The 24,793-nt window shown below is 38.8% G+C and overlaps 5 protein-coding genes across 6 annotated transcripts; all 5 read left to right on the top strand.

The window, feature by feature from the left end:
• The first annotated feature begins 219 nt into the window (after positions 1-219).
• LOC117818384 (zinc finger and SCAN domain-containing protein 12-like) lies at positions 220-3,347 on the top strand. Of its 2 annotated transcripts, XM_034691241.1 has the most exons (3): positions 220-646; positions 1,443-1,636; positions 2,460-3,347. In XM_034691241.1, the coding sequence occupies exons 1-3, from the start codon at positions 475-477 to the stop codon at positions 2,529-2,531; spliced, it is 438 nt and encodes a 145-aa protein (XP_034547132.1). In that variant the 5' UTR covers positions 220-474; the 3' UTR covers positions 2,532-3,347. The 2 variants fall into 2 exon arrangements, with proteins under 2 accessions (XP_034547132.1, XP_034547131.1); XM_034691240.1 differs by lacking the exon at positions 2,460-3,347 and having other exon boundaries at positions 222-646; positions 1,443-2,071.
• A 773-nt stretch (positions 3,348-4,120) lies between these two features.
• LOC117818383 (zinc finger protein 2 homolog) lies at positions 4,121-7,736 on the top strand. Its single transcript, XM_034691239.1, has 2 exons — positions 4,121-4,441; positions 6,039-7,736. Exons 1-2 carry the CDS (start codon positions 4,270-4,272, stop codon positions 6,818-6,820), a joined length of 954 nt encoding a protein of 317 aa, XP_034547130.1. The 5' UTR covers positions 4,121-4,269; the 3' UTR covers positions 6,821-7,736.
• On the top strand, positions 6,830-7,736 carry LOC117818386 (gastrula zinc finger protein XlCGF71.1-like). Its single transcript, XM_034691244.1, has one exon. It carries the CDS (start codon positions 6,847-6,849, stop codon positions 7,453-7,455), a length of 609 nt encoding a protein of 202 aa, XP_034547135.1. The 5' UTR covers positions 6,830-6,846; the 3' UTR covers positions 7,456-7,736.
• Positions 7,737-9,221: 1,485 nt separating this feature from the next.
• On the top strand, positions 9,222-16,588 carry LOC117818566 (zinc finger protein 436-like). Its single transcript, XM_034691505.1, has 5 exons — positions 9,222-9,491; positions 10,675-11,593; positions 12,771-12,790; positions 14,786-14,965; positions 15,733-16,588. The coding sequence occupies exons 1-5, from the start codon at positions 9,341-9,343 to the stop codon at positions 16,473-16,475; spliced, it is 2,013 nt and encodes a 670-aa protein (XP_034547396.1). The 5' UTR covers positions 9,222-9,340; the 3' UTR covers positions 16,476-16,588.
• A 781-nt stretch (positions 16,589-17,369) lies between these two features.
• On the top strand, positions 17,370-23,166 carry LOC117818376 (zinc finger protein 37-like). The gene is made up of 3 exons (XM_034691232.1): positions 17,370-17,428; positions 17,537-17,691; positions 19,143-23,166. The coding sequence occupies exons 1-3, from the start codon at positions 17,412-17,414 to the stop codon at positions 21,380-21,382; spliced, it is 2,412 nt and encodes an 803-aa protein (XP_034547123.1). The 5' UTR covers positions 17,370-17,411; the 3' UTR covers positions 21,383-23,166.
• The last annotated feature ends 1,627 nt before the right edge of the window (positions 23,167-24,793 follow it).

Raw genomic sequence — 24,793 nt, forward strand, 5'->3', positions numbered from 1 at the left:
TTCAGGGCTACCATAGAAAACTACTTTCAGCTTTTCAACTCATCCCAAATTGTAGATTTAAACAGAAACCCCACCTCTGACAAGGCAAATAGCCAATCATAGTTTAGAATTTTTGGGATGGCCCCTGGGGTGGCCAATTGGATTTCAAGGGGTGCCAGTGCCACCCTTGGCCACCCCTCTGGACACGCCACTGCCCCTCGGAGCCCGTAGGTGGATGCCGGAGAGGAGGTGGGATGAAGCTTTCACACAGCATTGAGCAGGGCAGCTGGAGCACTGGCAAAGCAGAGGCAGAAACAGGGAGACTTGCAGGAGTTTAAATAGACCGCCAAATGAGAGGATGTGAGATCAGCTGATAGGGAGGAGGATGACGTGTCTTCCTGAAGTAGCTTGCAGGCGGCGCCCCATTTTAACAATAAGAAGAACGTGAAAAGAAGACATAAAATAAAGTTTTTCAACTTGAAATCCTACAGCAACATGTCCTCAGTTGAGAGTTGGAAAGAGTTTATCAACGAGCGACTAACAGCTGTCGTTGAAGACATATTCGGAGTTTTTATAAAAACTCTCGTTGAGTATGAGGAAGAGATTGAACGTCAGCGCAGACTACTGGATACCTTTAAGAAACCTGTGATAGAGGTGCACAGAACAGGTGAGTCAACTTCCTTATTTTGATGCAGCAGTAGACATTTTCAAATGTGCACATATTTCCGATTTTAAAATAAAAACAGGTTCTTGTTTGCCTACATGTATGCAATTGTTTTAATGTTCATTTCCTCTGAATGTTTGGTCTTCTGGTGGCCAAACAATGAAAACACGAATTAATGACCTACATTATTTACATTATTTTGACATGATATTGGATTAAAGCGTGTGCTGGTTAAATTGTATAGTTTGTTTTTTATTTGAAGCCTAATTCTCCTCACAAAGATAATAACTGCCCAAGTACCCATCCTTCAGCACCTCCACTAGCTCCCCATTCAGCACCAAATCCACTTCAAGATCCTGCTACTCACCTACAAAGCCCTCAATAACCTTGCCCCCTCTTACCTGACCGACCTCCTCAAATGCCACTCCCCATCTCGCCGCCTCAGATCATCAGATGCCAACCTCCTGTCCCCTATCACCAAGTCCAAGCACCGCACCTTGGGGGACAGAGCCTTTGCCATCGCTGCCCCCACTCTCTGGAACTCTCTCCCTCCACACATCCACAACTCTGACTCTCTCCTCTCATTTAAAAAACACCTCAAGACCTACCTGTTCCAAAAAGCATACAACACATGACCTCTCCCCCCGCCCCACCTCTGTCCCTGTTTTGTTTTATTTATATGTTTTATTTTTTAGTTTTCACCTTATGTACAGCGACTTTGAGTATTAAGAAAAGTGCTATATAAATTCTATGAATTATTATTATTTATTATTAAGTATCTTTCCTTTTGTTGTTCCAGAGCCCCAAAGTAAGCAGCAGAATCTCTCAGACAAGCAGCTCTGTAACCAGAAGAGGGACTCCACTTTGGACCAAGAGGACCCAGAGCCTCCACAGATTCAAGAGCAACAGGAGGAACTCTGCAGAGGTCAGGAGGGAGAGCAGCTTGACCTGGAGGAAGAGACTGACACAACCATGCTGACTCCTGCATCCCAGGAAAGTAATCACAATGAATCAGAGCCAAACAGAGACCACTATCTCCTTTACAAATACTGTCATAACACTGAGAACCAGGATACTAAAGGCTCACCTTCATTTGGAAAGTCAGGTAGAGCTAACAATATTAAAATAGCAAAGATTCACTGTCATCCTCACACGGGGGTAACATCTTTCAAATGTGACATATGTAGTGAAGATTTCCAGAATGAGTTAGAATTACGGACACATCTGTGTGTCTACAAAGGTAAGAGAATTCATGCTTGTATAAAATGTGGGAAAATATTCAGTTACAAATCAATACTGACAGCTCATAAAAGAAAAGTCCACACAGGTAAGAGGCAGTGGTGGACAGTAACAAAGTAGATTTACCTGAGTACAGTACTTAAGTACATTTTTTGAGTATCTGTACTTTCCTTGAGTATTATTTTTGGGGGGTACTTATTACTTTTACTCCACTACAGTCAGAAGACAATTATTGTACTTTTTACTCCACTACATCAATGCTCTAGTTACTCACTACTTTTGCTTTGAAGTCAGCTCATGAAATTCCTTCTCTTTTGAAATCTGATCCCTAAGACAGTAAAATGTGTTTGTGTAGTCTGTTTGTCTCAGTGGTTTAGCCGTACCTGTATATCGTGCGTCTCCATGGCTGAATATGGCGCAAACACAGAGCAAATTTCACTCAGATCAGGCAGTTCATTTAGAGGTGGTAATGATGGCTAGAGAGTTCACAACTTAAGATTCTGGGTGGGGAGGGGGGTGACTGAGAAGTTGGACGGCTTTGGGGATGAAGGGGGCCTTTCTCCTCTGTGTCCTGCAGCCAGGGCAGCGAAGCTGGCGTCCAGAGGGGAGCCACTCAAACGCTGGGAAGAGAGCGTGTGAGGGGTCCTGAATAATCCGGCCTGCTAGTCTGCATGTTTGCTGCTCGTATATGGTTGACAGAGTTCTGACAGGCAGTCCAATAATCTTAGAGCAGACGGTCACAGTGCTCTGCAGGCGGTTCCTGTTCTGAAGACTGGTGGAGTGGAACCAGCAAGTCATGGAGAATGTGATGATGCTCTATAATATGTAATATGTATATATATAATATAAATATAACATGTAATGAATATAATATGTTATGAATACATATGTAATGTCTTTGTTCATGCCAATAAAGCAAATTGAGTTGACAAATTGATGATGCTCTCTATGAAGGAGTAGTAAAAAGTCAGCATGATGTTCTTGCTGGCTGCAAAGGAATTCAGCTTCCTTTGCAGATATTGTCTCTGATGACACTTCCTGAGAATCTCCTCGGTGTTGGAGGAGAACTTCAGCAAGCTGTCGAAAATGGTGCCCAGGTACCGTACTGCTTGACCAGCTCCACAGGCTTCCGATGGATTGTGGTGGTGACTCCTGCAGTCAGCATCCTCTGCTTGTTGGAAAAAGTCACCACCATCTCTTTTGTCTTGCTGACATTAAGTTCCAGACATGAGCTGTCACACCCAGTACTTCCCAAACATTATCATTTTTATGATATTATTCAATATGTATTGTGTTTCATTAAATTAAGCAAAGTAACATACATTTTCATATTATGAGTCATTGCTTTCTACAGTCCCTCATTAAGACGTGTCTTTGTTGTCTCATTTTTGTTTTGTTTTGTTCGCAATTGCTTTTATTTTTTGTATGTGTTTATAACTTTCATTGTTTTCTTACAATGAACTTAATGTCCTTACTTTTAATGTTCAATAAAAAAACATGTAAAGTAATTTATTTTTCTTCTTACACAACTTTGCCTCTTGGACGATGATAAGGCCACTAAACATGAACACTTTAAAGTGTAAATGTTATATGAATGTTTTTAATACTGGTTTCACTTTACAATATTGTGTCTCTGTAAAATCAAGCCAGAAAGTAGTTAACATTATTTGAAATCTGAAACCTTTTGCGGCCAATATTTTAAATAAATCGTCTGTCAAGAAAATTAGCCATTAATGAGATCTCTCATTTAAGTCTCAAATAAGACTCATGGTCATGGTCTCAACTTTTTCTCCTAGTGAATTTTAGGAGAAACTAATGAGACACGAATGAGAACAATTTGAAACTTCAATGAGGCTGTAGTGAGAAGTCTCTGGAGACTTAGAAGATGTAAGGTCAATTTTATTTTTTTTAATTATTAGAATAAAGTCAGAATTCTGAGAATTAAGTCAGAATTCTAAAATTAAATTCGGAATTCTGAGATTAAAGTCAGAATTCTGACTTTGATCTCAGAATTCTGACTTAATTCTCAGAATTCTGACTTTATTCTAATAATTAAAAAAAAAAAAAGGCCTCTATTTTTTTTTTTCAGTGGCCCTAATCCTCTTCCGTTGAAATTAGTTTGAGGCCCCTGAATTGAGGAATGTTACCTGAAGTACAAAACCCTGATGTTACACACTCCGGTACAGTAGGTGGTGGTATGCACCATTATTATTTGGTTTGCAATCCGCCATTAAAATCAGAGAAAAAGAAGAAGGAAGCGAAGAAGAAGAAGAAGAGGAAGCAGCGTGGTCATTCAGACTGTTTTGCACTGAATTATGAAAACAAAACAAAACAGATGATTTCTTGGTCGTAGTGCATTTTGATATTGCATCTGCAGTTCAGTCAACATGTCTTCAGTGGAGTATTTGAGAGGGTTTGTTAACGATCGATTAACCGCAGCTACTGAGGAAATATTCGGAGTTTTGAGAACAACTATCGTCGGGTACGAGGAAGAGATCGACCGTCAGCGCAAACTACTGGATAGCTTTTGGAAACCTCACATAAAGTTACAGAGAATAGGTGAGTGAAATCTCTGCTTTGACCACATCAAAGAAGAGGAGGTCGATCTATATTCGATCTTATTTTCATGTATTTATGTTCAGGTAAAAGTTTGTATTAGTTTCTCCCCTCACACTTATACCTAGGGTTGCCAACTTTCTCACTACTAAATAAGGGACAGGTGCACGGTGCCATGGTGGTGTGAGTATGATGTGTGAATTCAGTGTATATTCTGATTCAACTGGCAATGCAGACATTGTGTATATTCCCTTTAATCCTTACTGTATCATAATGTAACCTCATATAAATAAACCTCAAAGAAACCACAATTTGTCTCTTTACATCAAAAACAGGCAGAAAAAAAAATGTAATGCAAAAGAGGAGTATGACTCACCAAATGTACCTTTTCCATGGATACTTTTTGCTGCTCTTGACTGACTCAAGCAGTCTTTTGTCCTTTTGCACAGCCAGAGAGAAGTCCTTACATGAGTGTTTGTCAACCTTTTGTGAGCCAAGGCACATTTATTACATTAAAAAATTCCAACCAAAAGTTTTACAAAATGACACATTTAGTCTCTCAATTTATGAATCTATTTATCTAAGAGAGGGACTTTGGCTACTTCTTTAACTGTGTCGGGCCAAAGCATCTCATTAACAATGGCTTTTGAAGGTAGTATTACTGTCTCAGCCACAGTGTGGAGCTTTTTGATTTGGCTAAGAGTTCAGCTACTAAGTAGCTAGCTTTGAGAGCTCTCACAGTCACTGTTGTAATTTTTTCCCATAAAAGTTGCCTTTTCCACCACCCATATTACGCTCTTCATCCAGGTGAGAATTTTGTCCAGGGCCCTGTGTGGATTTTTCCTTTTGAATATTTATCCATCGCTGTTGTACGCCTACGTCTCGTCACATACACCTCTCACATGCATCATTAATTATATTGTCTTAAATTAACCAGGTCATTAGTTCGCTTCATTGCCACCCAGTAGGTGGGTAGCGCAGGTCAGTATGACGAGTATTAATTACTCTTCCAGTCACTACACTGCAGGCACAGAAGCACTACATGGCAAATTATTTGCAGCATATGAATAATACTTTTTTTTGGACTAATTAAGTGAAATTGGAAAATGTCCCACTGCACACCTGACAATCTATCAGGGCACACTAGTGTTCCACGGCACAGTGGTTGAAAATCACTGCCTTACATGACAAGTCACAGTTTACAGATATTTGAAGTTCATTTTTGAACTTCTCTGTTCTGTGCTGCATCTGTTTCTTGAGTCTGACCATTTAATGTCAACCAGAGAGAAAATCCTCTCAACACTTTTTTTGCAGGACTTTGGCCCATTTGTGCTGTACAGAACTGATGCGTGTGAGGGGGCCTGTGATTGGATGACAGGCGGTGTGATTGGCACATGATCTGCCACTGCTGTTTTATCTGATCTATGATCTGTAGAGTGCAATCTGCTGTATTTACAAGAGATAATAGTCAATATACAGGACAATTGAGGTACCGTATGAAACAAACCATTTAGCCCAATATACGGGATGTCCCGGCTAATACGGGACAGTTGGCAACCCTAGTTGTACCTGATAAACATTTTCTTTTGTTCCTCTCTAGACCTGCCTCTACAACATGTCTGTAAGGAGGAGGATTCTTCTGACCAGCAGCTCTGTGTCCAGGAGAGGAACTCCAGTCTGGACCCAGAGCCTCCACAGATTAAAGAGGAACAAGAGGAGCTCCGCAGCAGTCTGGAGGGAGAGCAGCTCGACTTGGAGGAAGAGTTTGAATGCTGTGAGTCAACCCCAAGTGAAGAAAGTGACAATCGGGAGCCAGAGAGTGACCACCAGCTTTTATTACACAAGTCTCGTAGTGCTGAGGCTGAAGACCCCCAAAGCGGCCAGCATAGCAGCTCAGTATCAACAGGAAAAGCAAAAGCAATACGAGAAAGAACACCTCCCAAAAGAGAAGGTTGCAACACTGAAAACTCAGAACACCCCTGTAATCCTCACAAAGATAGGAAGTCTTTCAAATGTGATACATGTGGGGAAGCTTTTCAGCAGATGTCAGGATTACAGACGCATCTTCGTGAACACACAGAGGAGAAGCCAAACTCTTGCAAAACATGTGGAAAAGATTTCAGATCTAGTTTTGGACTGAAAGTCCACATGAGAATCCACACAGGTGAGAAGGTGAACTCTACCTGCACCCGTGGTAAAAAAGTCTCTCTTAAGTCAGAGTTGAAGAAGCTCAAAGAAGGGCATATAGATGAACAGCTGTTTACATGTAAAGCATGCAGCCAAACGTTCAGGTTAAACACTGACTTGAAAGCCCACATGAGAGCAGACCACAAAGGTCAGAAGCTGTTTCCTTGCACAATATGTAAAAAAGTTTCAGACTGAAGTACGTATTGGAACGCCACCTGAAAATGCACGCAGGTGAGAAGCCTCACTCTTGTAGCACCTGTGGAAAAAGATTCCTGCTGATCAGCGATGTTACGAGGCATATGAGGATTCATACAGGGGGAAAGCCTTTTGCATGCGAATTGTGTGGCCGATCTTTCCGACAACGTTATCACTTGAAAGCCCACATGAGTTTCCACACAGGTGAGAAGACTCACTCCTGCAGTATCTGCGGGAAAAAATTTGGTCAAGGCTCAGAGTTAAGGCAACACGCCACAGTTCATACAGGTGAAAAGCCATTTACTTGCGGAACATGTGACAAATCTTTCAGGTTAATGTGTAGCTTGAGATCCCACATGAAATCACACACGGGTGAAAGACCATTCCCCTGTGACACCTGTGGAAAAGCATTTCACAAGACTTCAAATTTGTATAGGCACCAAAGAAGTCATACTGGAGAAAAGCCATTCACATGTGCAACCTGTTACAAATCTTTCAAAAATGGGTGTGACTTGAAAATTCACATTAGAAGAGTCCACACTGGTGAGAATGCCTTCCCTTGCAAGATCTGTAAGAAAAATTTCTACTTATTATGTCACTTAACACGGCACATGAAATCGCATAGAAACAAGTAGCCGTGTGTGTGCAGATGTGTGAGAGGTGATTTTAGACAAATGATAGCTACATCTCTACTTTTAAACTACAGTTTTCCTTAGAGGGGGTTCACATCGTCTATGTGTACTGATCATGTCTCTTGATTGGCAATTCAAGGTAGCATGCAGGCTCATAACGTTGCGTTTTTCAGATATGTGTGACATGATTCACTCAGCTGTTTGTGCTTGAAATGCCCATAACCCTGAATACATACCTCTCAAAATGACCTGAATAAACAACTCCTCTGCTGTGTGACGAGAAACTTGAATTTGTTTTTACTTTGGAATGTTCAGTATGTTTCGTAAGATTCAACTTGATTTACTCACTTTTGGCTCAGTGGTGACTCTCCAACACAAACTTTTTATTGGTGTACATACAGTAGCAGTGTTTTTTTTTTACATCTTTAGTATCATAGTAGAACTGTATTTATGGTGTCAGAAACAGTTTGAGATCATCCACAAAATAAAGAATGTGAGATATTAAAAGTAGGAATACTATTATTCTGTGTGTGTGTGTTTACTTATTTATTATTGTTATTTATATTTTTACTAATGAATTATCTTATTTCCCCTTTTGCTTACACATTATGTAAAATCTGGGATGTGGGGTTGAAGGGAGGCGTGGGGTGGGCATGGAAGGGTAATGGCAACCTTAAATACTGCAGCAGCTGTTCTATGTTTTGGTGTTTTTTGTATGTGTTTACCAGCAATGTGTGCTGCAAGAAAAATGTATCATGATTAAATATATGGAAAACTCAATAAAAAAAGTTAAAAGAGGGAATACTAGGGAATACTAGGGAATAATAATAATGATAATAATAATAATAATAATAATAATAATACATTTTATTTATGAAAGCTCTTTAAAAGTTTCTCCCAGACACTTTACAGGAAAATAAATTGTACAATAGAAAAGCAAAGGAAAACTGCAAAAAAGCATGGAAAGCAAAACAAAACAAAATAAAACAAAACAAAACAAACAAAAATCAACATTTATAGGTTAAAAGCCTCTGTAAATAGGTGGGTTTTGAGTCCAGATTTGAATGTGGTGAGTGAGGGAGGGAATCTGAGGTGTTGGGGGAGAGAGTTCCAGAGGGTGGGGGCAGCTACAGAGAAGGCCCTGTACCCCCAGGTTCGGTGCTTGGGTTTGGTGAGAGGGGTGAGGAGGTTGCCGTTGGTGGAGCGGAGGTTGCGGGAGGGATTGTATGGCTGCAGAAGGTCGGTGAGGTAGCAGGGAGCTAGACTATGGAGGGCTTTATAGGTGATGAGGAGGATCTTTTACTGTATTCGGGAGGTGATGGGAAGCCAATGGAGGTTCTGGAGGACTGTGGTGATGTGGTCTCTGGAGCGGGTGTGAGTGAGGAAGTGTGCAGCTGAGTTTTGAATGTATTGTAATTGTATGTTTTGTAAGAATAAAGTCAGAATTCTGAGAATAAAGTCAGAATTCTGAGAATAAAGTCAGAATCCTGAGAATAAAGTCAGAATCCTGAGAATAAAGTCAGATTTGTTTTTCTTTTTTAGTGGCCCTAAACCTCTTCAATAGGAATACTATCAATTTTTAACGTAACCAGTTTTTGATGTCAAGTCCTAAACAGCTGGGACACAGGGCATGAACCATAGGCATGAATAGAACATGTGCACCAGTTTGTTGACACTCCAAACCTGTTGGTGGCGGTAATGCGCCACAGCCCGAAGAAGACGAAGAAGAAGAAGAATGCTAACGTTAAATGCTCCAGTATGAACTGGGAACTTTACAGTCTATGACTTGGAAATGCTGTTGTAGTTTGCAACTATAGTCTTTAAATAAAATATATTTATGTATAGTTAATCTTTGCAACATACATATTTTATTTTCAGTACATCAACAATGTCGTCGGCACAATATTTAAGAGCGTTTATCACCGAGCGACTTACTGCTGCTGCTGAAGAAATATTTGGAGTTATAGAAAAAACTCTCATCAAGTACGAGGAGGAGAGTCACCGACAGAGCAGACACTTTGTGTGGAAACAAGGGAAAGGTGTGTAAAAACTCTTTGATCTAAAAATGTGTTTGTAAGATTTTGTCTATCCATCAACCAGTTTCATGGATACTAGTATAGTTTGCTTGCATTACAGTATTTCTCAGTCGCTTTGGTACATTTCTCAAAACATCCTCGACATTTGCAAAAATAGTAAGTGAATTTCTCAAAACAATCCGTACAAATAGCAAAATACCATGGATTACCTGCAAAAGCCAATATCTTGCCCAGAATCCTTAGTTCATCTCTCAAAAGTAAATATCTGTGTCAATGAACATGTCAGTGCCATCAGAATGACAAGTCCTTATGTCATGGTGTACGGATAAGACAGTTAAACTGCTTAATCATATTGTCAATATAACAGTGTACTCTGGAGGGACGTTCTGATGTTATCTATGGTTAAAGTTGATGACTGTTATTGTAAATTGTAAGTTACACCTTAGTGTATGTGGGTGATTGATTGCAAGAGGCTGGACAAGATTCACATTTACGCTTTTACTGTTTGTACTTTAATTTGTTGACAGACTGTGTCATTGCAATACAGAAAGAAAAAGACGTAATGTGCATAGCACAGAGAAAAAACAAAAGTAGAAATTTAAACACAGGGGAAGCTGTACATGCAGTGCCGTAGGAATTACAGTGCAGTGCAGTCTTTCACACCTCCTGACGTTCCTGTCTGTTGGGCCTTCGTTAGAGAAAGTCAAGATTCCCCTGGGAGCAATTTACCAATTCATGACAGATTTTGTTAAAAATAAAAGTTTAATGGAAATGTACAGAAATGTGACTGACATATTCTGACAACATGTTCAACCATTTTGCATGTGAAGACTTGTGCAAATGAACTAATGCCTAAATGTTGGGGAGGGTGAGACTATTCAACACAGACCCATTATAATACATTTTGATCAACATGACATAAGCAATTGATAATGTAGGAAACAGCAGAGAGTTGTGCATAATCATCTGCATGGATGTACCAAAGAATTTGCAACTTGTTCAAAGAAATGAGAAACAGTTTTTTGATGTGCACACGTGATGCAATGATTTGAAGATTGAACAAGTAGTTTTGAGAATTTCAATTCTGATCTGAGATATGTACCAGTGACTGAGAAAAACTGTAATCCTCCATTAATTCTCAAACATTACACTAGGTATGAATTCCTTATGTTCCCTATTCCTCCAGAGCTTCCAGAGCAACAATTCTTTAAGGGGGATCTCTCTGACCAGCAGCTCTGTAACCTGGAGCGGATATCAAATCTGAACCATGAGGACCAAGAGGCTCTACAGATTAAAGAGGAACAGGAGGAAGACTGCAGTGGTCAGGAGGGAGAGCAGCTTGAACTGAAGCAAGAGATTGATGATTATAAGTTAACTCCTACTTACCAGGAAAGCAAACAAGAACTTAATGACCTCCAGCTCCTCCCTCACAGCTCTCCTCATGCTGATAACTATAATCAGATAGTAGTGATGCATGAAGATTCAGGATCCACCACAGATGCAGAACCAGAGCTGCAGAGGAGATACCATGTAAGCAACAGTGACCACATTTACAACTCACCTATGTCAAATGTTAACCATATTTCTCACGCAAGTATTACATCTTTCAAATGTGATACATGTGGTAAGTCTTTTAAGCACAAGTCCAGTATGGGTTTACACCTGAGAATCCACACAGGTGAGAAGCCATACCCCTGCAACACTTGCGGGAAAAGATTCTCCCGGATGACGAACTTAAACAGGCACAAGAGGATCCACACCGGTGAGAAGCTTTATACGTGCGAAACATGCGGGAAAAGTTTTCTACTGAATTGTCTCATGAAAAACCACATGAAAATGCACACAGGTGAGAAGCCGTACCCCTGCAGCGCCTGTGGGAAAAGATTCTGTCGAATGCAAGACTTAAAGAGGCACTTTAGAATCCACACGGGTGAAAAGCCGTACTCCTGTGAAACGTGTGGGAGAGCTTTCCGGTACAGAGGCGACATGATAGTCCACATAAGAAGAGCTCACACTGGGGAAAAACCATACCTTTGTAAGACCTGTGGGAAAAGATTCTTTGATGCATCTCAACTGGCAAAGCACACAACATTGCATTCAGTGAAGTAGCCTTGTATGTGTCGTGGAAGACAGAATCAGATCAAGTGATAGCTACATCTCTAAAATGCAGATGACTACAATTTACTATGGAGAAGGGGTCAAACCTCTCACAGCGGTAGGAGTACATTTGTAAAGCAAGTTTTGAAATGAGTCATTCCACAAATCTCACTGTGAAAATGTTCAACTTGAAGTTGTTTTCAGAAATAAATGTTGCTGTATAAAATTTCTAAATGTGGATCCCTGGAAGTTTGTGCTTGCTTAACCTCTGTGCTTACCTTCAATCTGAGTTGAGGAGTTTCAAACATACTCTATATGTCCTATTGGAGAGATATTGTGACCTTACAGTTACTATTCATGCACCAATTACAGCCAAACCCCCACCACCTACCATGTTTTTAGATTTTTACTGATCAACTTGAGCCATACGATAAAAACTAAGGCCTTCCTGGTGCACATCGATATTATGTTTTATGGCAAACTTCTGTCTAAAAACAGTACAAAATAAAATTCCATCAGCAACAAACTACGGTGGCCCTGAAGGACAAAACATATTTTAAATAAAATTAACATTTCATTTTTACAGAAAAGGGAATGTACCAAATACCGGAAGTGATCCGGAAGTGGTCGAGTGAGGGGTCATTTAGTTTGTTTGGATGGAGAGAAACCAAATGGAGATGGACATGGTGTACATATTAGGACATCCTCGGGTCTCAGAGAGAGGTGTCAGACCTCAGATGAAAAAGCATCATGTCTCTGGAAAACCTCTGTCATATCTCCGCAAAACCTGATATAAACCTGATATAAACGGAGGATGTCCTGATATGTACACCATGTCGCTCCGTTTGGTTTCTCTCCATCAAAACAAACTAAATGACCCCTCACTCAATCACTTCCGGATCACTTCCGGTATTTGGTACATTCCCTTTCCGTAAAAATGTTATGTTAATTTGTTTCAGAAATGATAAAAGTGTTCCGTCATTTGTAAAATTGTCTCCAACTTTGTAAAAGTGTTTAATCTTTTGTAAATGCTTTTCCTTAAATGTAAATCTGTTTCGGTCTTGGTTAAAGTGTTTTGCTGATGTAATTTTGTTTTAGAAAAGGTAAAAATGTTTTCCAAAATGTAAATTTGTCTCCAACTTTGTGAAAGTGTTTCATCTTTTGTAAATTTGTTTTGTCCTTCAGGGCCACCGTAACAAACAGAGGTTGTTTATTTTTCCAAATGAGTGGAAAAGAGCAAGATTAATAACTATCACTAAGAGTATTCCTAGTGAGTAGAATTGGAGGCATAAAAAATTAACTGGGCAGAAAAAAAAAAGGTTTAGATTTGATAGATATATAATAGAGATATCTGATATTTCAGTGTGAAGTTTTAAGACCAAATCCAGTAAAGGTACAAAATAGTTAACATAGAGTATAGTTTAGACCTGCTATGTTTGTCAAAGCGTGTTTGCGATTAAGTTTGTTGTGATTTAGCGCTATACAAATAAAGATTGATTGAATAAAAGTAATAATAATAATAATCTTTATTTATATAGCACTTTTCAAAACAGGGTTACAAAGTGCTTTACAAATAATAATAATAATAATAATAATTCATAGAATTTATATAGCGCTTTTTTAAGTACTCAAAGTCGCTTTACATAAGGTAAAACTAAAAATAAAACTTATAAATACAATACAAAACAGGGACAGAGGTGGGGCAGGGGGAGAGGTCATGTGTTGTATGCTTTTTTGAAAAGGTAGGTCTGGAGGTGGCTTTTGAATGACTGAAGTGAGTCAGAGTTGCGGATGTGTGGAGGGAGAGAGTTCCAGAGAGTGGGGGCAGTGATGGCAAAGGCTTGAGTAAGTAAGTAAGATTTATTTATAGAGCACCTCTCAAGAACAGAGGTTACAAGGTGCTTTACAACAACAACAAAACAAAATAGGAGAGAAACTGAAAGACAAAAGAAACGTGAGGAAGACAATGAAAAATAATAAAAACAATTTAAAACAATAACCTGCAGGGAGGCAACAGTGAAAACAAAATAACAGAAAGGAAGATAAAAAAGGTTAGGACAAGAGGTTAAGATAAAACAATATTGGAAGACTAAAATCAACAAAATATAAAAGATGAAAACAATTAAAAGATCAGAAATATAAAAATAAAAGCCTGCCAGTGATACTACCTGAAAAATAAAAATTTAATTATATATTTCCTCTAGATCAGGCATGTCCAAAGTACGGCCCGGGGGCCAATCGCGGCCCAAGGTCCATTTATTTATGGCCCCAAGCTTCCATCTTAAAATGTGTTATTTATAGCACAGAAATTAATCACATTCTGAATCATCTGTACATTTGCATTTCAAGCGCACAAACAAAACTAAAGTCAATCCAGAAACATCTCAAAAAGCTTCATATGGACTACCTGTCTAAAGCCAAAGCTCTGGAAAATCTGCAAGACGGCAATAAAGAAGAAACACAAGAACTCTTAAAGTTGACAGGTTTTCAAATTAATGTTTTTATCATGATGTGAAAATGTTCTTGATGAAAACTGAAAGTTCAGAAGACACGGAAGAGGACACAAGACAATATCAAAATTATGAAATCGTACAGAAAAGGCAAAATTTGATGCATACAAAATGTTCAAAACGCAGGAAAACAATTATTTAGTTCTTAAAATGTTGTCTGCAGGTCAGAAAAGTCTTAAAAACAACATGAAATAGACGTGTGATGAAATCCAGATCGTGATCCTGCCATAGGAAAATAATGAGACAATATTTTTCCCCTAGTGAAAAACATTTTGCTCCAGAAGAAGATAGAGTTTGCAAATGTTTACATGGCTTGTGGAGACCTGAGGACTACCTAGTTAATGATTTATTGAGGGGAAAAAAATAAAATAAATGTTATTAAATAGTGTTCATATATAAATTTTATGATTACTAAGTCTCAGTAGGAGCCACTGGCCCTGAGGTATTCTGACAACGTCAAATGTGGCCCTCTTTGAAAAAAGTTTGGACACCACTGCTCTGGATGTATTAATGTTGCACCAGGATGTCTAATGTGTTCCTCCTGATTTAAACTCCACGCCAGCAGGAGGCTGTAATGCTTCATCGCGTTGTTTGTGAGCCTCCATGGTTCGTGAAAAAGAATGAAGAGGTAGTAAAAGATATTGTAGAGCGAGTAGTCCCCACAGCACAATCCCTAAAGTTTATTTTAAGAAATGGAAGTCACACCAGTGAATCGATTGAAAATGTTCGTGAATGAGCGACTGACTGTCGCAGCTGAAGAGATATTCGTAGTGTTTGAAAAAGCTTTATTCGTATACCAAGAGGAGATTGTTCGTCAACGCGAACTGTTGGATGCTGTCCTGAAACCACAGATAAAACTACAAAAGACAGGTGTGTGAAATTGTCTTATTTTCTTAATTAAAAAGATGATATGTTGGTGAAGAATTGCCCTTTAATAGAAACACTTTGTTTTATCTGAATGACGTCGTTTGGGCTTCTTAAAATAATCAATGATTCGGATATATGTTAGCTTAAATGCTAACATTATCTCAACATCAAAACAAACTAATCATGGTGTTCTGTCGAGTTGTGCTGCTTTGTCAAAACATGTTATCGAGTTATGTTGGCGTTAATCGAAAAACGCTCGGTTAGCTCTACTTATCTAAGCATTTCATTTCGAACAGGTAACAGGAAAATAAGGTGAATATATTCAGTTATTCTTATATAAAGCCTTTAAGATGTCCTCTCTCAAATACTTCTTTAATTGACGACAAGTGTTATGCTTTGTTGCTCCACGCGTGCGCAGAGCCGCTTAGTAGCACATATCGACAAGAAGCAGTATTTGATACAACACCAGACCTTAACATCAAACCAGATGGATAACTTAATATGCGCCTTTATATGATCTAACATTGTAGGATCCAAATACGAAACACATCATGTGTTACATTTTCTTTTCATAAACGACACTTTTATAGTTTCATTAGTTTCCAGATCAAACTCAGTCCAATTGGGGGTATGTTTATAGTTCTGAACCAGCCAGCATATTCATGTTGGCTGCCTTAATACCGATAATGCCTTCACTTTTGGTCTTGTAGACAATTCTGGTTACAGTGGGAGTCTCAAAGTAAAAGTACATGATTTGTCCTCCTTTTCAGGTTTCCAGCAACCAAATGTCACACACAGGGATGTTCTTCATGACCAGGATCAGTGTGAACAGGAGAGCAGCATATGTCTGGATCAAGCAGATCCAGAGCAAGAGATAAAACAGGAAGAGGACGAAGTCTGCACCAGTTATGAAGACCCGTTTGCGCTGCACCAGGATACAGAGGTCTTTAAGTTGAGTCCTGCGTGTGAGAAAAGCAATCACAGTGAAGATAAGATTGCACTGTTGGATTCTGAACAAACTCAAAGTGCTTCAGTGCAAAACCCTCAGTCCAACTCTTCAGATGAATGGATACAATCTGAATCTGAAAGGAGGAACTTTTTAGAAATGGATATGAACAGCGACCAGCATGTTGGAGATGGAGAAAAGCAGCACATGTGTTGCATTTGTGGGAAAAGTTTTAAGATAAACGCAAAATTGAAACTGCACATGAGAATTCACACAGGGGAAAAGCTTTATCGCTGCATGTACTGCAAAAAGGAGTTTGCATTCAACTCATCACTGTCGAGGCATCTCCGTGTGCACACAGGGGAGAAGCCTTATGAATGTACTTTCTGTGGAAAAAGATTTAATGTCAGCACAACGTTGAAAGTCCACTACAGAATCCATACAGGGGAAAAACCATATAAGTGCAACTTTTGTGATAAAGCTTTTACTACCTGTTCCAACCTGAAGAAGCACATGACCTTACATGACAAGCCAGGAAACAGTAGCCTGTACAGCCAAAGTTACTGAAAGCAACTTGAAATGCTGTATTTTTAAACTTTATGTATTCATTTTTTCACTTGGATGTTGTGGGTGATTTCACCATTTTTCATGAAGTTTAATAAAACTCTAAAAGGTTTCAATATAGTTGCACAAATTGTTTCTTCATGCGTCTCCACAGTTGAACGTGGAGCAAACACAGGGCAAATTTCACTCATATCAGGCAGTTCATTTAGAGATGGTAATGATGGCTTTAATTCTCCACCTGAGCACCCATGGCCATATATCTTCTGCCCGAGTTAGAGGTTTTTGAAATGAAGAATGATACGTATCGTTTTAAATGTTCTCCCTGTTTCCCACTCTGCCCAAACATACAAACATTCACTGTCCAACCTGAGAAAGCGTGTTGAGCTACGTAACATTTGTTTCATTCCAGATGAACATTTAAAACTAAGGTGTCTGTGCTTGGAGTAACTTAGTTGCTGTTTTTATTCCATGGTATAGTTTCTAGAGATTTCAAGTAATGGTTTTTCGATTAACATAGTGTAAGCGAATGTACTTCTATGTATTCTTGACTGCATTTATGTTTTTCTGAAAATACAATGTTTTGAGATGTTTTAAGAAGTAGTTTGAATACTTTTAGTATTTTTTAAAAGCAAGTACTCCAGTACTTTAACTCAATTAATACTTTGACAGAACAACTTTCACTTGTATTGGAGTAATATTTGACCTGGAGTATCTATACTTAAGTAATGAAGCTGTGTACTTTGTCCACCACTAGAAATAAGACATAATTACACGATGATACAGAAATACTAAAAACAACAAAGTTAAGTGTTTAAACATCACATCTTTCCAGCGTCCATACTATGAAAAACGGCTCATGAACACACCAAAGTCAGGGAAAAGAAGAAGAAGAAGAAGAAGAAGGACTGTCGAAACTCGGACCATCCAAGGAGCACGTGAATGCAGCACACGCGGAAGTAAACAGAACGGAGAACTCATGTCAAGCTAGCACAAATACTTTCCAGGAGTTTGGACAACTGCGCGGTTGTCTTTTTTTTTAATTCCACAATGTCCTCTGTCCACAGTATGAGACAGTTTGTCTGTGATAGACTGACCGCAGCTGCACAAGAGATCCTGGGAGTCTTTGAGAAGAAAACGGAAGCCTACGAGGCAGAAATCGCCCGTCAACGCAGACTGCTGGAGACTATTTTAACACCTGAGTTAAAGTTACGTCGGACAGGTTAGAAAATCCACAAATATATTGATTTAATAAATCAGTTCTGTTATTAGGGCGTTAGCTGCATTGCCATATTTACTCTGATTTGTTACTCAGAAGTCCAACCAGTCTGTGGGGTGTGGTTATTTGGTTTCGATAGAAAAACGCTGCACGTCTCTAAGTAGTTCAGAAGCAAGTTTGATGTTTGCTTGTGAAACTGACTTAAATTCTTATTAGCCACTTTGTAGCCGAATAGTGTCACGATATGATCACAATGCATGTTGTACAGTTGACCTCAAATTATATGCGGAAGTCTCTGCTGTACCTTGATCCTGTTTACTGAGAGGCATTAATACACGTGTCCTTTACATCCTAAACAGTATTTTTAAGCTGTTAGACAGACTTCCTGTCAAATATGTGCCTGTTATTAGGCTCACTGTGTTGCTTTGAAGTTGTATGCATCGATTCAGGAAATCAGGGCTGATGTCCCACTGTTAAAATATAAATTTAGCCAATTATGATAGGAATCATTCAAATTGATTATTGCTTGTTTTATTTTAGTTGGCACTAATTATCTTGTAATAACAGAAGTCAACATTATTAGAATTTTTAAGTCTTAATTACAATATTTTGAACTGAGCACAGATTTAAAGAACAACCTTTAATTTCACAATTTTTCACAATAAAAAGGTTCTTTTTTGGAAAAGCAACTAAATGTTTTTACTTTTGCTGTTTTATTAATGTGTCATGGAGGGGATTTGTTTCTGAATATAAAGTGCCTTGGAAATAAAATGTATTATTATCATTATTATTATTATCATTATTATTATTATCATTATTATTATTATTATTATCATTATTATTATTATTATTATTATTAATAAACCAAAAGCCTCTTTAACTGCTTTACAAGCACAAACTAAACCCTTTTCGAGCACCCAATTTTATTTTTTCTTGTAATGATTGTGATGATTTCTGCTGCTGCTGATCAAAATAAAATGATTCATTCATTCATTCATTCATTTACTATAAAGTGCTTCCAAAAATCTTGTGTGAGAATAGGGCTTAAGTTGGAGGGAAATATAGGAACACAAGACCTAATTTTGAAAATGTCCTAGAAATGTGGGACCATAGGGCTGTGGGACCATTGGGCTGTGGGAACATAGGGATGACCCCTCTGTTAATATGGCAAGTATCAGCTGACACTGCTAGTGAGCCGCTGTATCGGTGCATCTCAATATCAAAGTGTATTTAAGTCTGAGGCTTCACTAGCACAGGAGCATTACAGGTTTGGTATGTAATTTCAGTAAAGCATTACAATCTTAAAAAAACAGCAGGTCTAAAGAATGTGGATAGCATTGTGTTGTGTATTTTCAGATCCTAATCACAGTTATTCCAATCTGCACATTTAGTTATAAACTTTCTCAATCAATAGTGATTCACAACATCTTAAACTTCTCTTTCCTTCTCTTTAGAGATCACACAGCTGTCAGTCCAGAAAGTGGAGGAGGAGGTTCACCTCTGCCAGAAGCAGAACTCGAACAATGTCACAAGCTCCACATCGGACCCATCAAGGCCCCTACAAGTTAAAGAGGAACTTGAGGAAATGTGTGTCACTCCACATAAAAAGCGTCTTGCACAGCAACAGGAGGATATTGCCTCTAACTTGAATCCAGCCTGTGATGAAAGTGTCCTAAGGGAACAGTCTCAGCCTTTGGACCCAAAGCAAAGTGCAGTAAATGAAGACCCGACAACCAGTGTCTCAATCAAAGATGTACCATCTGGATCTGACAGAGAGAGTTCTTCAGTATCTGCATCAAACAAAGACCAGCAGCCTCAGAACTCTAGTGAAGCTGAGAGTCAAGACCAGGTAACTCATACTCCAGGAAGTGCAACAGCAGCTCTACATGTTGAATCAGCACAAAATAAGAAAAGCAACAAGGAGATCATTACACCAGCTACAAGTACGACTGAGCCAACACCCAGTGATAAATCCAACAATAAGACCACAACTTCAGCTAGAAGGACAGCGATAACAACAAATCACAAAGATATTGATGAAAACCCAAACTTGGATAGAAACAGGAAGTCGGCATCTACAAAGAAAAGCAACAAGGAGAGCACAAAACCATCTACAGGTACTGAGCCAACACCAAATACTAAGCAGAGTGAGGGTAATAAAACATCAGCTGCAACTACTGAGACAGATTCACAGAAGAAAGGTAACAGCACCACAACGTCACATGGAGATAAGGAGGCAGCACCACGTACGAAAAATGCAGATGGGAGCAAAACATCAGCTGAAAGCACTGAGCTAACACAGGCTGAGATACATAATGTTGAGGAAGCAACTACAGGTATAAGTACCGAAGCTGTGCCAAAGAAGAAATCTGCAGATGAGACCACAACATCAAATAAGAGTTCTGAGGTAATGCTGAGAAGTAACAGAAAGAGCACAACGTTGACCAAAAGTTCTGAACCAACACAGAATAAGAAATGTACTGAAAAGACCGCATCAGCTGGCACTGAACTGACATCAAATGATGAAAGTAATCATGAGAAACAAATAATAAAAGGACGTCGTAAGCCACCACCAACTATGAAAAGCTCAGATGGGAGACTGCTCTTAATTGAAACACCAAAGAAGAAGAGTAACAGTGTGAAAACATCAACTCCAAGCACGACAGCAGCACCTACCAAAAGAAGCAAGAGTGGGAAAACTTCTCCTGCTGGAAGTGATGAGACAAAATCAGCCGACAAAACAGAACCAAAGTCAAATAAGAAAGCAAGTAATGGGAAAATAAAATCACAAAGAAGAACAACACAAAGTAAGAAACGCAATGATGGGAGCAAAACAACGACCTCAAACAAGGAGTCGAAACAAACAAAGCAACCTAAAAATGGAGAAACAGAGTCCTCAAGACTCAAGAGGTCAACGCTGCGTAAGAGACAAAGTGATATGAGCACAACAACAAATGGAAGCACTGACCCACCACCGAAGAAGAAAGGTCCAAACACATCAGGTGGTAGTAAAGAGGATGATAACAACCCTTACAAGTGTGACCGGTGCGGTAAAGTGATGACTAATTTCAAAAACTACAAGTTCCATATGAAGTCGCACACTGTTGATAAGACGTTCAAATGTGAAACTTGTGGAAAAATGTTCAGAGAGAGTTGGGATCTGAATAAACACATATTGATTCACTCTGCAAAGTCTTTCAAATGCGATGTATGCGGGAAAGATTTCTTTCGGCAATACAATCTTGATCTGCACAAACGTGTCCACACCGGGGAAAAGCCATTCAAATGCAACGTCTGCGATAAAAGCTTCAGGTCCAGTGTGAATTTGAAGAAGCACATGAGGATTCACACAGGCGAGAAGCCGTATCGCTGCAGCGAGTGCGGGAAAGAGTTTGCAGATTCTTCGTCTTTCAAAATCCACCAGCGCGTGCATACGGGGGAAAAGCCGTTTAAGTGTACCGTTTGCAAGTCCACTTTTGCTACGAGGACGACGCTGAAAAGGCACGGCAGGACTCACACGGGGGAAAAGCCGTACAAGTGCAGCATATGTCAGAAGGCGTTCGGTCATAGAACAGACCTGAAAGAACACGTGAGGATACACACTGGGGAGAAGCCGTACAAATGTGGCTCATGTAGCGATCAGTTCTCCACCTGGTTAAAACTCCATAGACACAAGAACCTCCGACACAAGTGATGCACAAAACCCCTCTGCGTAAAAACATGTCTGCATTTGATACGCAACACTTTTGATGAACTGCAGCAGAACTAAAGATATCATCCTGTAGCTTCTTCCCCTGTTTCCACTGCAGTCACAGATAGTTTTATGAAACTTTTTCCTACATATGCAGTACACCCAAAGACTCTTAAGCCTCTTACGCACTGCAAACCTGCAACCGAGTTCTTTGGACTTCCACATTGCACCTCGAAACACCGTACTATCTTTGTCTTAGTTTGTGATTACACATCTTCACTGTGGCGTGAAGGGAGGACAAGAGGAGCGGCTTGTTAACACACAATGGGAGTGCACTTACACACAGCACTGCTCCGCCCTGCTTGCTTCACATCCGCAACTTCTTCCCCCCATTCTACCACTGTTACCAGGGATTATCAGAGGCAGACAGACTTCGCTCCAGCTTTACGCCTCCTTGCCTTACACATTTTGTAAGAGGCATGAAGGGCAGAAATACACTGCCTTGATATGTCCGAATGTAAGCACCCTCAGTTTTAGATAGTTGGGGGTTCCTGCTGTTGATTGTCAATAGAAACTTAATCCCTTGGTTTTACTGTAAGAACTGCTGAACTAGGTTTAGAAGCCTGCTGGTTTTGGACTTACTAAGTGTTAAAAACACAAGGACAGTGTGAGATATGGCTTTAGGTCCTCATGAGAAACACAACACAGAAGTTTCAAATACATGACACTTCTGAAGTTAGTGGTGGATTCACTGTTCTTAGTAAGACCTAGTTTACCTGTAAAGTGGGCTTGCATGTATGTGACTTTGCTGGATTAAGTCACAACGTTTCCAAGCAGGTGGTCTTTTTCTCCATGTATTTTGTTTTACAATGATACCTTTCAGCTTCAGTCAAATGCTCAAGTTGTTGATGAATGTATTTTTCTTTGGAAGGGATCAAAACTCAGAATTATGTGGCTCATTTTTGAAAGACAAAAATGTTTAATCTCTTGTTGTGTATTATCTATTTCACAATCATGCTTTGATCAAATTTTATGCTGCAATTTATTGATCTTAAAAAGACTGTTTTTTTAATGGGATATTTTAGAAAATGTGCAAAAATTTTGAATCAAGTAGTGTTAAGAATTTGTAAGAATCATCTCAGTGTTGAAAAGGACTCTGATGGAGGGAATCACTTTGAAAATCCATGTTTTTTTAGCCTTACAGAGTTTACTGATAGTTGACATAACTATAATGTACATATATATTTTTCAGCGTATTATGACAATTGATTGTTCGAGCCAAATGACAGAAAAGTGCCTCTTTGTTGTCTAAATGTCTTAAAGCTGTTTGTCTCTGCATTCTGTGAAAACTATTCTAAAGCACACAAATCATGTATATTTTACTTCTACAATGTGTAATACATTTTTATTAGATTATTGTCTGTTAATGATGTGGTTATTATGTTAATGCTTGTGGCTCACATTGAGGGCAGTTGGTTGAGGGACGTTTATTGTGGGTATGTTACATTACAGTATTTGCTTCAATAACGTTAAACGGTTAGATCCAAATGCCCTCTCTTAAATTTGGTAAAACATTTCACTGATTTATACATAAATGAGCAATAGAGAGTCACGTCAGAAAAGTGACGTCATCTCTGTTTCAAATGAACTAACAAACAAACGAAACACTTAATTTTGGTACGGCCAAGAAATATAATCCTTTGATAGATTGTTAGAAAATAATTTCATGGCTTTAACTGTAAACATAACTTTTAGCCTTTTCAATGAAACAAATACTTTTCACACTTTCTCAGATTTTTTTTTTAACATTTTATTTTTCACATTTTTATAACAAGAGTAGTGTTGCCAACACCTGGCATTAAACATAGATTAGCTGTGTATAGACATATAGATATGTATATACATATTCATACAGGTAAACTAACCAAAAAAAACCAAAAAAAAAAACAACAAAAAAAAAAAAAAGAAACAACAAAACAAAAACAGACAAACAGGAAAAGAAAACAAACAAACTGAAACAAGACACTTCAGCTGTAAAGGTACAACAGGGTACATAATTTACTTGTATTAGATTTAAAGGAGGTCAGGAAAACACAGGTCAGTTAGGAAACGGGGACATTTACATTCTATCACATGATCAGGTCTGAAAAAAAAAAATTAAAACGCCTCACAGATCTGACTTTTTTTAAGGCAAGGCAAGGCAGCTTTATTTGTATAGTGCATTTCATACACCAGGGCAACTCAATGTGCTGTACATTAAAACATTTAAAAGCATTGGTAACATTCAGACAAGCATGAAAGAGCACAATTAAAATTACAAATATAATAAAACAGAAAAGAAAAGGAAAATTAGAATATATTAAAAATTCCATTAAAATTAGCATTCAAAGCAAGTTAACTAAGCTAAGATAGGAAGGCGGTGGAAAATAAAAAGGTCTTAATCTTTGATTTAAAAGAGGTGAGAGTTGAAGCAGACCTACAGCTTTCAGGGAGTGTGTTCCAGATATGTGGTGCATAATGACTAAACGCTGCTTCACCATGTTTCGTTCTGACTCTCGGAACTGAAAGCAGACCAGTACCTGATGACCTCAGAGGTTGAGATAGTTCATACAGTAGCAGCAGATCAGCAATGTATTTTGGGCCTAAACCATTCAGTGCTTTATAAACCATCAGCAGGATTTTAAAGTCTATTCACTGACAGACATGAAGCCAGTGTAGGGATCTAAGAACAGGAGTGATGTGATCTACTTTTTTAAAGATAACTTATGCTGCAACCTTCTGGCAGCTTTGGCTCAGCTCTTACCTCACTCTGCCATCTAGTGGTCAAAGATATTCTTGCAGCATCAGAGTTGAAATTAGAAAGCATTACATGCACATTTAAAAAAAACTCTTACTGTCACTTATGGTACTCCAACACATAAGGGGTCCTTCAAATAAATAGACCACCCATTTCATACTGCTTTAAATCAAAGTCACAAACTATGAAGTTCAATAATCAGATTATTATGTTTGTTTCTACGATACGTTATCATTCTGCTCTGGAAATTACCCCCAGATGTTTTGGTTGCCTAGGACAAGACTGGTAATCAGGCAGCCATTAAAGCTGTGACCCACAAACACACAGAGCATTCAAAGGTACCACTCATACAAGGTGTGTTCTGATTGAGTATAAGTGGTGTCCAGATGTTTCCAGGATCTTTAAACTTGAGAGGGGGATGTAGGGAATGGGAAAAATAATTAAGGTGAGCTTCACATTTGTTTCCACACTCCCTCTACTCAATGTTGTCTTTTTTAAGATGCTTTATCAGTCTATCATTACTTCTTCGTTCTGCTTTATATCTAACTGCATTATGTTATTGAAACACAAACATCTGTCAGATACCAAATCAGTTAGTGAACTATTTATACTAGCAG

The sequence above is a fragment of the Notolabrus celidotus genome, chromosome 9 (genome assembly GCF_009762535.1).
Source record: "Notolabrus celidotus isolate fNotCel1 chromosome 9, fNotCel1.pri, whole genome shotgun sequence".
Taxonomy (NCBI): domain Eukaryota; kingdom Metazoa; phylum Chordata; class Actinopteri; order Labriformes; family Labridae; genus Notolabrus; species Notolabrus celidotus.

What these genes read in the sequence shown, in the direction of transcription:
- LOC117818384 (XM_034691240.1), top strand. Translation starts at nt 475, where the DNA reads ATGTCCTCAGTTGAGAGTTGGAAAGAGTTTATCAACGAGCGACTAACA. An exon ending in GATAGAGGTGCACAGAACAG is followed by an intron (nt 647 to 1,442) that starts GTGAGTCAACTT and finishes TTGTTGTTCCAG; the next exon opens with AGCCCCAAAGTAAGCAGCAG.
- LOC117818383 (XM_034691239.1), top strand. Translation starts at nt 4,270, where the DNA reads ATGTCTTCAGTGGAGTATTTGAGAGGGTTTGTTAACGATCGATTAACC. An exon ending in CATAAAGTTACAGAGAATAG is followed by an intron (nt 4,442 to 6,038) that starts GTGAGTGAAATC and finishes GTTCCTCTCTAG; the next exon opens with ACCTGCCTCTACAACATGTC.
- LOC117818386 (XM_034691244.1), top strand. Translation starts at nt 6,847, where the DNA reads ATGCACGCAGGTGAGAAGCCTCACTCTTGTAGCACCTGTGGAAAAAGA.
- LOC117818566 (XM_034691505.1), top strand. Translation starts at nt 9,341, where the DNA reads ATGTCGTCGGCACAATATTTAAGAGCGTTTATCACCGAGCGACTTACT. An exon ending in TGTGTGGAAACAAGGGAAAG is followed by an intron (nt 9,492 to 10,674) that starts GTGTGTAAAAAC and finishes CTATTCCTCCAG; the next exon opens with AGCTTCCAGAGCAACAATTC. An exon ending in ACAACATTGCATTCAGTGAA is followed by an intron (nt 11,594 to 12,770) that starts GTAGCCTTGTAT and finishes TTTGTCCTTCAG; the next exon opens with GGCCACCGTAACAAACAGAG.
- LOC117818376 (XM_034691232.1), top strand. An exon ending in GTTAAAGTTACGTCGGACAG is followed by an intron (nt 17,692 to 19,142) that starts GTTAGAAAATCC and finishes CCTTCTCTTTAG; the next exon opens with AGATCACACAGCTGTCAGTC.